This window comes from Hyla sarda, chromosome 7, assembly GCF_029499605.1.
Source record: "Hyla sarda isolate aHylSar1 chromosome 7, aHylSar1.hap1, whole genome shotgun sequence".
Taxonomy (NCBI): domain Eukaryota; kingdom Metazoa; phylum Chordata; class Amphibia; order Anura; family Hylidae; genus Hyla; species Hyla sarda.
The window spans coordinates 224,579,374-224,591,367 of NC_079195.1; the positions used below are offsets into that span (position 1 = coordinate 224,579,374).

The following is an 11,994-nucleotide window of genomic DNA, read 5'->3' on the forward strand; positions in this document are numbered from 1 at the left end:
CTTCCCTTAAGCTGCCCGCTTCTCCTTCGCCCGGGGATCCGTGACACCATCATTGTGCTGATCACTGATTAATTCGTCTACTTTAGGGGAGACAAATGTTCTGTGTGTGTATGAAGAATGGACTGAAATGAGTAATATAGATTTCGGAAAGCTTGATTAATGTGTTGATATTGTAGTGCTAATCTTTGAGCGTAATCTTTCCTAAAATGCTCCTCGTTCTCCTGCGATGGCTGAGATAGAACTCTCCTTCATCATCCTGTTAGGTCCCTTGTCTCATACCATTGTAGTCGCTTCGTCACCTGCGGTGTTGGACACAGGCCCTTCTTTTGCATCTGCGATTCCTGATGGCTACCTCCTTGCAGGGGTCCCTTTGGCTTTAATTAGATTAGCTACAAAGTGTGCTCCATTATTAGGGCAGGCTCCATTATTAGGGCAGGCTCCATTATTAGGGCAGGCTCCATTATTAGGGCAGGCTCCATTATTAGGACAGGCTCCATTATTAGGACAGGCTCCATTATTAGGGCAGGCTCCATTATAGGACAGGCTCCATTATTAGGACAGGCTCCATTATTAGGGCAGGCTCCATTATTAGGGCAGGCTCCATTATTAGGGCAGGCTCCATTATCAGGACCAGCTCTGTTATTAGGACAGGCTCCATTATTAGGGCAGGCTCCATTATTAGGGCAGACTCCATTATTAGGGCAGGCTCCATTATTAGGACAGGCTCCATTATTAGGGCAGGTTCCATTATAAGGGCAGGTTCCATTATTAGGGCAGGCTCCATTATTAGGGCAGGCTCCATTATTTGGGCAGGCTCCATTGTTAGGGCAGGCTCCATTATTAGGGCAGGCTCCATTATTAGGACCGGCTCCATTATTAGGACAGGCTCCATTATTAGGGCAGGCTCCATTATTAGGACAGGCTCCATTATTAGGACAGGCTCCATTATTAGGACAGGCTCCATTATTAGGGCAGGCTCCATTATTAGGACAGGCTTTATTATTAGGGCAGGCTCCATTATTAGGGCAGGCTCCATTATTAGGACAGGCTCCATTATTAGGGCAGGCTTTATTATTAGGGCAGGCTCCATTATTAGGACAGGCTTTATTATTAGGGCAGGCTCCATTATTAGGGCAGGCTCCATTATTAGGACAGGCTCCATTATTAGGGCAGGCTCCATTATTAGGACAGGCTCCATTATTAGGGCAGGCTCCATTATTAGGGCAGGCTCCATTATTAGCACAGGCTCCATTATTAGGGCAGGCTTCATTATTAGGACAGGCTTTATTTTTAGGGCAGGTTCCATTATTACGGCAGGCTCCATTATTAGGGCAGGCTCCATTATTAGGACAGGCTCCATTATTAGGACAGGCTCCATTATTAGGACAGGCTCCATTATTGGGGCAGACTTTATTTTTAGGGCAGGTTCCATTATTAGGGCAGGCTCCATTATTAGGGCAGGCTCCATTATTAGGACAGGCTCCATTATTAGGGCAGGCTCCATTATTAGGGCAGGCTTCATTATTAGGGCAGGCTCCATTATTAGGGCAGGCTCCATTATTAGGACAGGCTCCATTATTAGGGCAGGCTTTATTATTAGGGCAGGCTCCATTATTAGGACAGGCTAGATATTTGGACAGGATTTATTATTAGGGCAGGCTCCATTATTAGGGCAGGCTCCATTATTAGGGCAGGCTTTATTATTAGGGCAGGCTCCATTATTAGGACAGGCTCCATCATTAGGACAGGCTTTATTATTAGGGCAGGCTCCATTATTAGGGCAGGCTCCATTATTAGGGCAGGCTTTATTATTAGGGCAGGCTCCATTATTAGGGTAGGCTCCATTATTAGGGTAGGCTCCATTATTAGGGCATGCTCCATTATTAGGGCAGGCTGCATTATTGGGACAGGCTCCATTATTAGGGCAGGCTCCATTATTAGGACAGGCTCCATTATTAGGGCAGGCTCCATTATTAGGACCAGCTCCATTATTAGGACAGGCTCCATTATTAGGACAGGCTACATTATTAGGGCAGGCTCCATTATTAGGACAGGCTCCATTATTGGGACAGGCTCCATTATTAGGGCAGGCTTTATTATTAGGGCAGGCTCCATTATTAGGGTAGGCTCCATTATTAGGGTAGGCTCCATTATTAGGGCAGGCTGCATTATTGGGGCAGGCTCCATTATTAGGACCAGCTCCATTATTAGGACAGGCTCCATTATTAGGAAAGGCTGCATTATTAGGGCAGGCTCCATTATTAGGACCAGCTCCATTATTAGGACAGGCTCCATTATTAGGACAGGCTTTATAATTAGGGCAGGCTCCATTATTAGGGTAGGCTCCATTATTAGGGTAGGCTCCATTATTAGGGCAGGCTCCATTATTAGGGCAGGCTTTATTATTAGGGCAGGCTTTATTATTAGGGCAGGCTCCCTTATTAGGGCAGGCTCCATTTTTAGGGCAGGCTCCATTTTTAGGACAGGCTCCATTATCAGGGCAGGCTCCATTATTAGGGCAGGCTTTATTATTAGGACAGGCTCCATTATCAGGGCAGGCTCCATTATTAGGGCAGGCTTTATTATTAGGACAGGCTCCATTATTAGGGCAGGCTCCATTATTAGGACAGGCTTTATTATTAGGACAGGCTCCATTATTAGGGCAGGCTTTATTATTAGGGCAGGCTCCATTATTAGGACAGGCTCCATTATTAGGACAGGCTCCATTATTAGGGCATGCTCCATTATTAGGACAGGTTCCACTATTAGGACAGGCTCCATTATTAGGGCAGGCTTTATTATTAGGGCAGGCTCCATTATTAGGACAGGCTCCATTATTAGGGCAGGCTCCATTATTAGGGCAGGCTCCATTATTAGGGCAGGCTCCATTATTAGGGCAGGCTCCATTATTAGGACAGGCTCCATTATTAGGGCAGGCTCCATTATTAGGACAGGCTCCATTATTAGGACAGGCTTTATTATTAGGACAGGCTCCATTATTAGGACAGGCTTTATTATTAGGACAGGCTCCATTATTAGGACAGGCTTTATTATTAGGACAGGCTCCATTATTAGGACAGGCTCCATTATTAGGACAGGCTTTATTATTAGGATAGGCTCCATTATTAGGGCAGGCTTCATTATTAGGGCAGGCTCCATTATTAGGGCAGGCTCCATTATTAGGACAGGTTTTATTATTAGGACAGGCTCCATTATTAGGGCAGGCTCCATTATTAGGGCAGGCTCCATTATTAGGACAGGCTCCATTATTAGGACAGGCTCCATTATTAGGGCAGGCTCCATTATTAGGGCAGGCTTTATTATTAGGATAGGCTTTATTATTAGGATAGGCTCCATTATTAGGGCAGGCTCCATTATTAGGGCAGGCTCCATTATTAGGACAGGTTTTATTATTAGGACAGGCTCCATTATTAAGGCAGGCTCCATTATTAGGACAGGCTCCATTATTAGGACAGGCTCCATTATTAGGGCAGGCTTTATTATTAGGGCAGGCTCCATTATTAGGACAGGCTCCATTATTAGGACAGGCTCCATTATTAGGGCAGGCTCCATTATTAGGACAGGTTCCACTATTAGGACAGGCTCCATTATTAGGGCAGGCTTTATTATGAGGGCAGGCTCCATTATTAGGACAGGCTCCATTATTAGGGCAGGCTCCATTATTAGGACAGGCTCCATTATTAGGGCAGGCTCCATTATTAGGGCAGGCTCCATTATTAGGACAGGCTCCATTATTAGGGCAGGCTCCATTATTAGGACAGGCTCCATTATTAGGACAGGCTTTATTATTAGGACAGGCTCCATTATTAGGACAGGCTCCATTATTAGGGCAGGCTCCATTATTAGGGCAGGCTTCATTATTAGGGCAGGCTCCATTATTAGGACAGGCTCCATTATTAGGACAGGCTTTATTATTAGGATAGGCTCCATTATTAGGGCAGGCTCCATTATTAGGGCAGGCTCCATTATTAGGACAGGTTTTATTATTAGGACAGGCTCCATTATTAGGGCAGGCTCCATTATTAGGGCAGGCTCCATTATTAGGACAGGCTCCATTATTAGGACAGGCTCCATTATTAGGGCAGGCTCCATTATTAGGACAGGCTCCATTATTAGGGCAGGCTCCATTATTAGGGCAGGCTCCATTATTAGGACAGGCTCCATTATTAGGGCAGGCTCCATTATTAGGGCAGGCTCCATTATTAGGGCAGGCTCCATTATTAGGGCAGGCTCCATTATTAGGGCAGGCTCCATTATTTGGGCAGGCTCCTCCGTCATCGCCCGGACATTTGACAACTTTGACCTTTTTACAACCTAAATTACTGTGTTACCTAATAAACCTGATGCTGGGAAAACAATGCTATGACCAATGCCAATCTACTATTTACGTCTACGTAAAAGACTTAAAGTGGGCAGAACTTTGGTTGATTAAGTAAATTAGCATATTGACACAGGTTATTTTCTACATGCTTGAATATACAGTGTGTGCCCCTGTATACACAATACATGCCCCACATAATTGCCCAGTGATGGTGCCCATAAATAGTGCACAAGCTATGGGGTATCAGCAAATACAATCCCATATCCTCGTATAGACTGTGCGATACACAGAGTGCCCCAATCTAGGAAGCCCAAGCAAGAGAGTGCTCCAACAAAGCTACATCCAGAGAGTGCCCCATACACAAATCCCATCTAGAGAGTGCATCCATTTAGAATGAACCATCTAGAGTGTGCCCCATACACAAAGTCCCATCCAAAGAGTTCTCCATACACAAAGTCCCACCCAGAGAGTACCCCATACACACAGTATCATCCAGAAAGTGTTTCATAGACATAGTCACATCCAGAGAGTGCCCCAAATACAAGATCCCACCCAGAGACTGTCCCATACACAAATCCCATCTAGAGAGTGCACCCATTTAGAATGAACCATCTAGAGAGTGCCCCCTAGAAAGAGTGCTCCAGTATACTGTGCCCTGCCAAAGCGTGCCGTCCAGGGCTGGTTCTACCTATAGGCAAAATAGGCAGTCGCCTAGAGCGCCCTCTCGATGGTGGCGCCACTCTGCATGCTGCAAGATGTGAGCATCGCCCAGCCAGCACCACTGTGTCACCCTAGTAAGGTGATTGATCACATTATGAGGATGTTTGTTACAATGTGTCACCCCAGTAGTAATGAGATTACATGAGGAGGAGGTTTGTTACAGTGTGTAACCCCAGTAGTAAGGTGATTACATGAGGAGAAGGTTTGTTACAGTGTGTCACCCCAGTAGTAAGGAGATTACACGAGGAGGTTGTTTGTTACAGTGTCCCCCCCCAATAGTAAGGAGATTACATGAGGAGGAGGTTTGTTACAGTGTGTCACCCCAGTAGTAAGGAGATTACATGAGGAGGAGGTTTGTTACAGTGTGTCACCTCAGTAGTAAGGAGATTACATGAGGAGGAGGTTTGTTACAGTGTGTCACCCCAGTAGTAAGAAGATTACATGAGGAGGAGGTTTGTTACAGTGTGTCACCCCAGTAGTAAGGAGATTACATGAGGGTGAGGTTTGTTACAGTGTGTCACCCCAGTAGTAAGGAGATTACATGAGGAGGGGGTTTATTACAGTGTCACCCCAGTAATAAGGTGATTACATGATGATGAGGAGGTTTGTTACAGTGTGTCACCCCAGTAGTAAGGAGATTACATGAGGATGAGGTTTGTAACAGTGTGTCACCCCAGTAGTAAGGAGAATACATGAGGAGGAGGTTTGTTACACTGTGTCCCCCCCGTAGTAAGGAGATTACATGAGAAGTGGGTTTGTTACAGTGCAACACCCCAGAAGTAAGGTGATTACATGAGGAGGAGGTTTGTTACAGTATATCAGCCCAGTAGTAAGAAGATTACATGAGGAGGAGGTTTGTTACAGTGCAACACCCTAGAAGTAAGGTGGGACATGTCAAAGGGCGGAGCCAATGGGCGGGGTCAACGGGCGGCAATATTAGTTTTCGCCTAGGGTGGCAAAAATCTTTGCACCAGTCCTGGTGCCCCCCCATACACAAACTCCCATTCAGAGAGTGCCCCCATGCCCAGTGCCCATGGATAGTTGTTCCCCGTCATTGGCCTTCATTACTGTAAGCGATATCATCAGCACTGAGGTCGTTGATCCAAAGGATCTTGTTAACATTGAAGTCAATGAGACGACTAATGGGGCGACAGGTGACAATGATCAGATCAATGAGATGACGGATGATCAGAGTAATATTCCCTCATTGACTTCAGTGCAGAAAACCAAATGTTTTCCCTTCACTGGTTGGAAGAACTGAGGATCCTGACGACAACTTTATTAGGGGTCGGATCATTTTCATTTATTATCTGTTAATAGGGGAGTGTAGACTCTCAGGGGTGAATGGTGTCAGGGACGAGGACTTGTCGGTCCGTTCTGAGGCATCCGCTTCCTTTATAGCTTATTTTGTAGTTGTTATAGCTTTAATATGACTCCTTTACAGGACATACACAGAGGTGAGGCGTTTCGGCCGGTGGCACCGGCCGAAACGCGTCACCTCCGTGTATGTCCTGTGTTTTATTTGCATGAAAAATTAAAACCGCATATCTGTGAGAAGCTGCGCTGGACCTTCTTGTTCTTGATTGCTACGAGGCGAATCCGTACCTGTCCGTGCTCCAGCGGGTCTATGTCGGGTGAGCGGATCCCACTCTTCCTTTGCTGTGTCCTTTATGTGTAGGTTCGTATTATTATATAATGATGTTATTTGTATCTCCTGCTGAGATAGCTCTCTGCTCCTTCTCTCCTCCGCCATTGTCATGCATATCGTCTTAAACAATTATTTGATCAGGTCACTGGATCTGGAGCAATTGCCTTTTTGTAGCCCAGAATCGCACCATTAAGGGATAATTGGAAATGCCAATCACCGGCAGAGCTGTTCTTTATTCATTGCTGTATGGATCGGCTATCGAACAGTTAATTACAGTCGGTATTGACAGAGGGAATGATGGTGCTAAGGACTTGTGACTAGTGAGTAAATACTGTAACCAGACGGGGAAATGTGTCTGTAGCCGAGAGGAGAAATAAGTAAAACAGAAAATAACACTGAAAACTACAACAAATTCTCTATTTTATATCATATAATGTAACAAATATTTTCTACATTACTTTATTCTTCACCTCTGAATAATAGTATAAATATAGAATGACTTTATAACAAGCTGAGTCACTGTGTACATACATAACATTACTGATCCTGTACTGATCCTGAGTTATATCCTGTATTATACTCCAGAGCTGTACTCACTATTCTGCTGGTGAGGTCACTGTGTACATACATTACATTACTTATCCTGTACTGATCCTGAGTTATATCCTGTATTATACTCCAGACCTGCACTCACTATTCTGCTGGTGGGGTCACTGTGTACATACATTACATTACTTATCCTGTACTGATCCTGAGTTATATCCTGTATTATACTCCAGAGCTGTACTCACTATTCTGCTAGTGAGGTCACTGTATACATACATTACATTACTTATCCTGTACTGATCCTGTGTTATATCCTGTATTATACTCCAGAGCTGTACTCACTATTCTGCTGGTGAGGTCACTGTGTACATACATTACATTACTTATCCTGTACTGATCCTGAGTTATATCCTGTATTATACTCCAGAGCTGTACTCACTATTCTGCTGGTGAGGTCACTGTGTACATACATAACATTACTGATCCTGTACTGATCCTGAGTTATATCCTGTATTATACCCCAGAGCTGTACTCACTATTCTGCTGGGGAGATCACTGTGTACATACATTACATTACTGATCCTGAGTTATATACTGTATTATACCCCAGAGCTGTACTCACTATTCTGCTGGTGAGGTCACTGTGTACATACATTACATTACTTATTCTGTACTGATCCTGAGTTATATCCTGTATTATACTCAGGAGCTGTACTCACTATTCTGCTGGTGGGATCACTGTGTACATACATTACATTACTTATCCTGTACTGATCCTGAGTTATATCCTGTATTATACTGCAGAGCTGTACTCACTATTCTGCTGGTGAGGTCACTGTGTATATACATTACATTACTTATCCTGTACTGATCCTGAGTTATATCCTGTATTATACTCCAGAGCTGTACTCACTATTCTGCTAGTGGGATCACTGTGTACATACATTACATTACTTATCCTGTACTGATCCTGAGTTATATCCTGTATTATACTCCAGAGCTGTACTCACTATTCTGCTGGTGGAGTCACTATGTACATACATTACATTACTTATCCTGCACTGATCCTGAGTTATATCTTGTATTATACTCCAGATCTGTACTCACTATTCTGCTGGTGAGATCACTGTGTATATACATTACATTACTTATCCTGTACTGATCCTGAGTTATATCCTGTATTATACTCCAGAGCTGTACTCACTATTCTGCTGGTGGGGTCACTGTGTACATACATTACATTACTTATCCTGTACTGATCCTGACTTATATCCTGTATTATACTCCAGAGCTGTACTCACTATTCTGCTGGTGAGATCACTGTGTACATACATAACATTACTGATCCTGTACTGATCCTGAGTTATATCCTGTATTATACTCCAGAGCTGTACTCACTATTCTGCTGGTGAGGTCACTGTGTACATACATAACATTACTGATCCTGTACTGATCCTGAGTTATATCCTGTATTATACCCCAGAGCTGTACTCACTATTCTGCTGGGGAGATCACTGTGTACATACATTACATTACTGATCCTGAGTTATATACTGTATTATACCCCAGAGCTGTACTCACTATTCTGCTGGTGAGGTCACTGTGTACATACATTACATTACTTATTCTGTACTGATCCTGAGTTATATCCTGTATTATACTCAGGAGCTGTACTCACTATTCTGCTGGTGGGATCACTGTGTACATACATTACATTACTTATCCTGTACTGATCCTGAGTTATATCCTGTATTATACTGCAGAGCTGTACTCACTATTCTGCTGGTGAGGTCACTGTGTATATACATTACATTACTTATCCTGTACTGATCCTGAGTTATATCCTGTATTATACTCCAGAGCTGTACTCACTATTCTGCTAGTGGGATCACTGTGTACATACATTACATTACTTATCCTGTACTGATCCTGAGTTATATCCTGTATTATACTCCAGAGCTGTACTCACTATTCTGCTGGTGGAGTCACTATGTACATACATTACATTACTTATCCTGCACTGATCCTGAGTTATATCTTGTATTATACTCCAGATCTGTACTCACTATTCTGCTGGTGAGATCACTGTGTATATACATTACATTACTTATCCTGTACTGATCCTGAGTTATATCCTGTATTATACTCCAGAGCTGTACTCACTATTCTGCTGGTGGGGTCACTGTGTACATACATTACATTACTTATCCTGTACTGATCCTGACTTATATCCTGTATTATACTCCAGAGCTGTACTCACTATTCTGCTGGTGAGATCACTGTGTACATACATTACATTACGTATCCTGTACTGATCCTGAATTATATCTTGTATTATACTCCAGAGCTGCACTCACTATTCTGCTGGAGGGGTCACTGTGTACATACATAACTTTTTGTATTCTTCTATTTTCAATTCTGTTTCTTTTACTTTTTGATATGTAGATGACAGGCTTGCTAGTGTTTGTAATGAACATTACAACCATTCATTTAAAAAAATCTTAATCCTTCCAATAATTATCAGCTGCTGAAGTTGAGTTGTTCTTTTCTGTCTGGCAACAGTGCTCTCTGCTGACATCTCTGCTTGTCTCGGGAACTGCACAGAGTAGAAGAGGTTTGCTATGGGGATTTGCTTCTTCTCTGAACAGTTCCCGAGACACGTGTCATCAGAGAGCACTTAGAAAAGAATAACTCAACTTCAGCAGCTCATAAGTACCGAAAGGATTAAGATTTTTTAATAGCAGTAATTTACAAATTTGTTTACCTTTCTGGAGCCAGTTGATATATATATATATATATATATATATATATATATATATATATATATATAAAAAGTTTTTTTTACCTGGGTAACGCCTTTAAGTAGTGGAATTAGCAGCAGCCCATTTCAGTAGACAGTAGAGTAGCAGCCCCCTTTAGATAGCTATAGCAGCCCCCTTTTGGTATTAAATGCAGCAACCACCCTTTAGGTGGTAGTAATAGTAATAGAAGCCCCCTTTAGGTAGTAATAGTTGTAGCCGCCCCTTAAGGTAGCAGTTGCAGTCCCTCTTGACAAGTATAAAAAAACATAACAAAACAAAGATACTCACCTGACTCCCATTCAGTCCAAAGTGTCCTCTCTTCTGTCTTCTCTTACAGTCTGTACTTTGGCGGATGAGGATGTCGCTCATGCACTGGGGCACATAGTGCTGGGGCACAGGTGCTCTGCCTCTTGTGGCTGCCTGTATAATGCGGACGGCCACAAGAGTGATTGACAGGGTATGGAGCCAATAGTTAAAAAGTCACGGACCAGCACTGCAGAGTGACGATGGGCACATACATTGTATGCATCACTACTCACTTGGAGTGAGTAAAGAGGCTGCGAGGCCCCCTTGAGAGCGAGGCCTTAGACGGCTGCCTTACTCGCCTAATAGAAAAACTGCCTCATAAATAAATTGGCAATCTGTTTGGCGTTCTCTATCTGCCTCTATGCACTACATGCTGGGAGTTGTAGGAACAGCTGGAGGTCCACAGTTTGGAGACCACTTGCACTACAGCCTTTCCATTCAGATGCACATGTGCCCTTTACCCAAAATAACTGCCCGCGTGCCTCAACCCTGCATCAAAAATGATAATTTCTAAATAAAAAAACCATAAAGATGTTTTTATGCCACAGCAAACAAAGGCAGCAATATGTTTGGGGGTAAGTATCGGACCCCCGAGTGGACAGCGCGCCATTGTGCGCCAAAGACATTAAACATGGAGCGTGATGGGCTCTGGGATTGTTTGCGGGTTGGGGATTGCTCCAGACATTAGTCAGACCTTGGAAATGCTGAAGGACTTTTTGAAAAGCTCTTTGTCGTGGAGCAAAAGACAACATTTTTGGTGTTTTTCTCCCTCTGTTGCTTTCTGCTATTACAAGTGCACAGTTAATGAGGCTATGAAAGATCTGTATTATTTTATGTCTGTCCCATCCGGATATGATCCATGTTATATTGTGCTGTGAAAACGTAAAGAATGGGCTAATTCTGTTAGTGGGGTTAATGTAATTCACTCCCATTTAGTATGAAGGGACGCACAATGGCAGCTTTTGTCGGACGCCGCAGGCAGCTGCGCTGGACGGTCAAGATCTCAAGTCCTTTGTAGAATAAGTAAAAAAGCACATTGTCATTAACCCCCCCCCCCCCATTCCCCTATCCCTTAATATTTGGGGCTGTTCAAAAATTTTGAGTTTCACACGAATGTTTTCGCAGATAAACAAAGGTATTCTGAATACTGGGCCTACCGCGCTCCCTGTTTGTTTCGAAAATATAAACATTTGTAAGAACTCAGACCCGATAGTGCAAAAGTAAAGATGGCACAAAAAGGGACTAAAACGAGACCCAGACAGCGCCCCGTAGTGTAATGACGAAAAAGCACAAGCAAGTGCGTGAAAAGTGGCGCTAACCACAAAAAGTTACACACCTCCAAGTGTAACTATGGAACAAGATGCATGGTATAGGTGCCACATCTGTAATAAACCACAATCTATTGCTTCCTCCAAAATTGCGACGGGAGTGAGAGGCGCTGGACACAACCACTGGAGGAGAACTCAGTTTAATCACCCATGATGCAACGCGTTTCACAGTAAGACTGCTTCATCAGGCATTTATGCCTGATGAAGCAGTCTTACTGTGAAACGCGTTGCATTATGGGTGATTAAACTGAGTTCTTCTCCAGTTGTGACAAATAAGGGACGATAACTAAAATTTTTGCAGGG

At 43.4% G+C, this 11,994-nt stretch overlaps 1 protein-coding gene across 1 annotated transcript; it reads right to left on the reverse strand.

Moving 5' to 3' along the window:
* Positions 1 to 389: 389 nt before the first annotated feature.
* On the reverse strand, positions 390 to 10,426 carry LOC130283220 (multiple epidermal growth factor-like domains protein 6). The gene is made up of 3 exons (XM_056532425.1): positions 10,346 to 10,426; positions 1,729 to 4,324; positions 390 to 1,624 (listed from the first exon to the last, which is right to left on the reverse strand). Exons 1-3 carry the CDS (start codon positions 10,424 to 10,426, stop codon positions 390 to 392), a joined length of 3,912 nt encoding a protein of 1,303 aa, XP_056388400.1.
* Between the last annotated feature and the right edge of the window lie 1,568 nt (positions 10,427 to 11,994).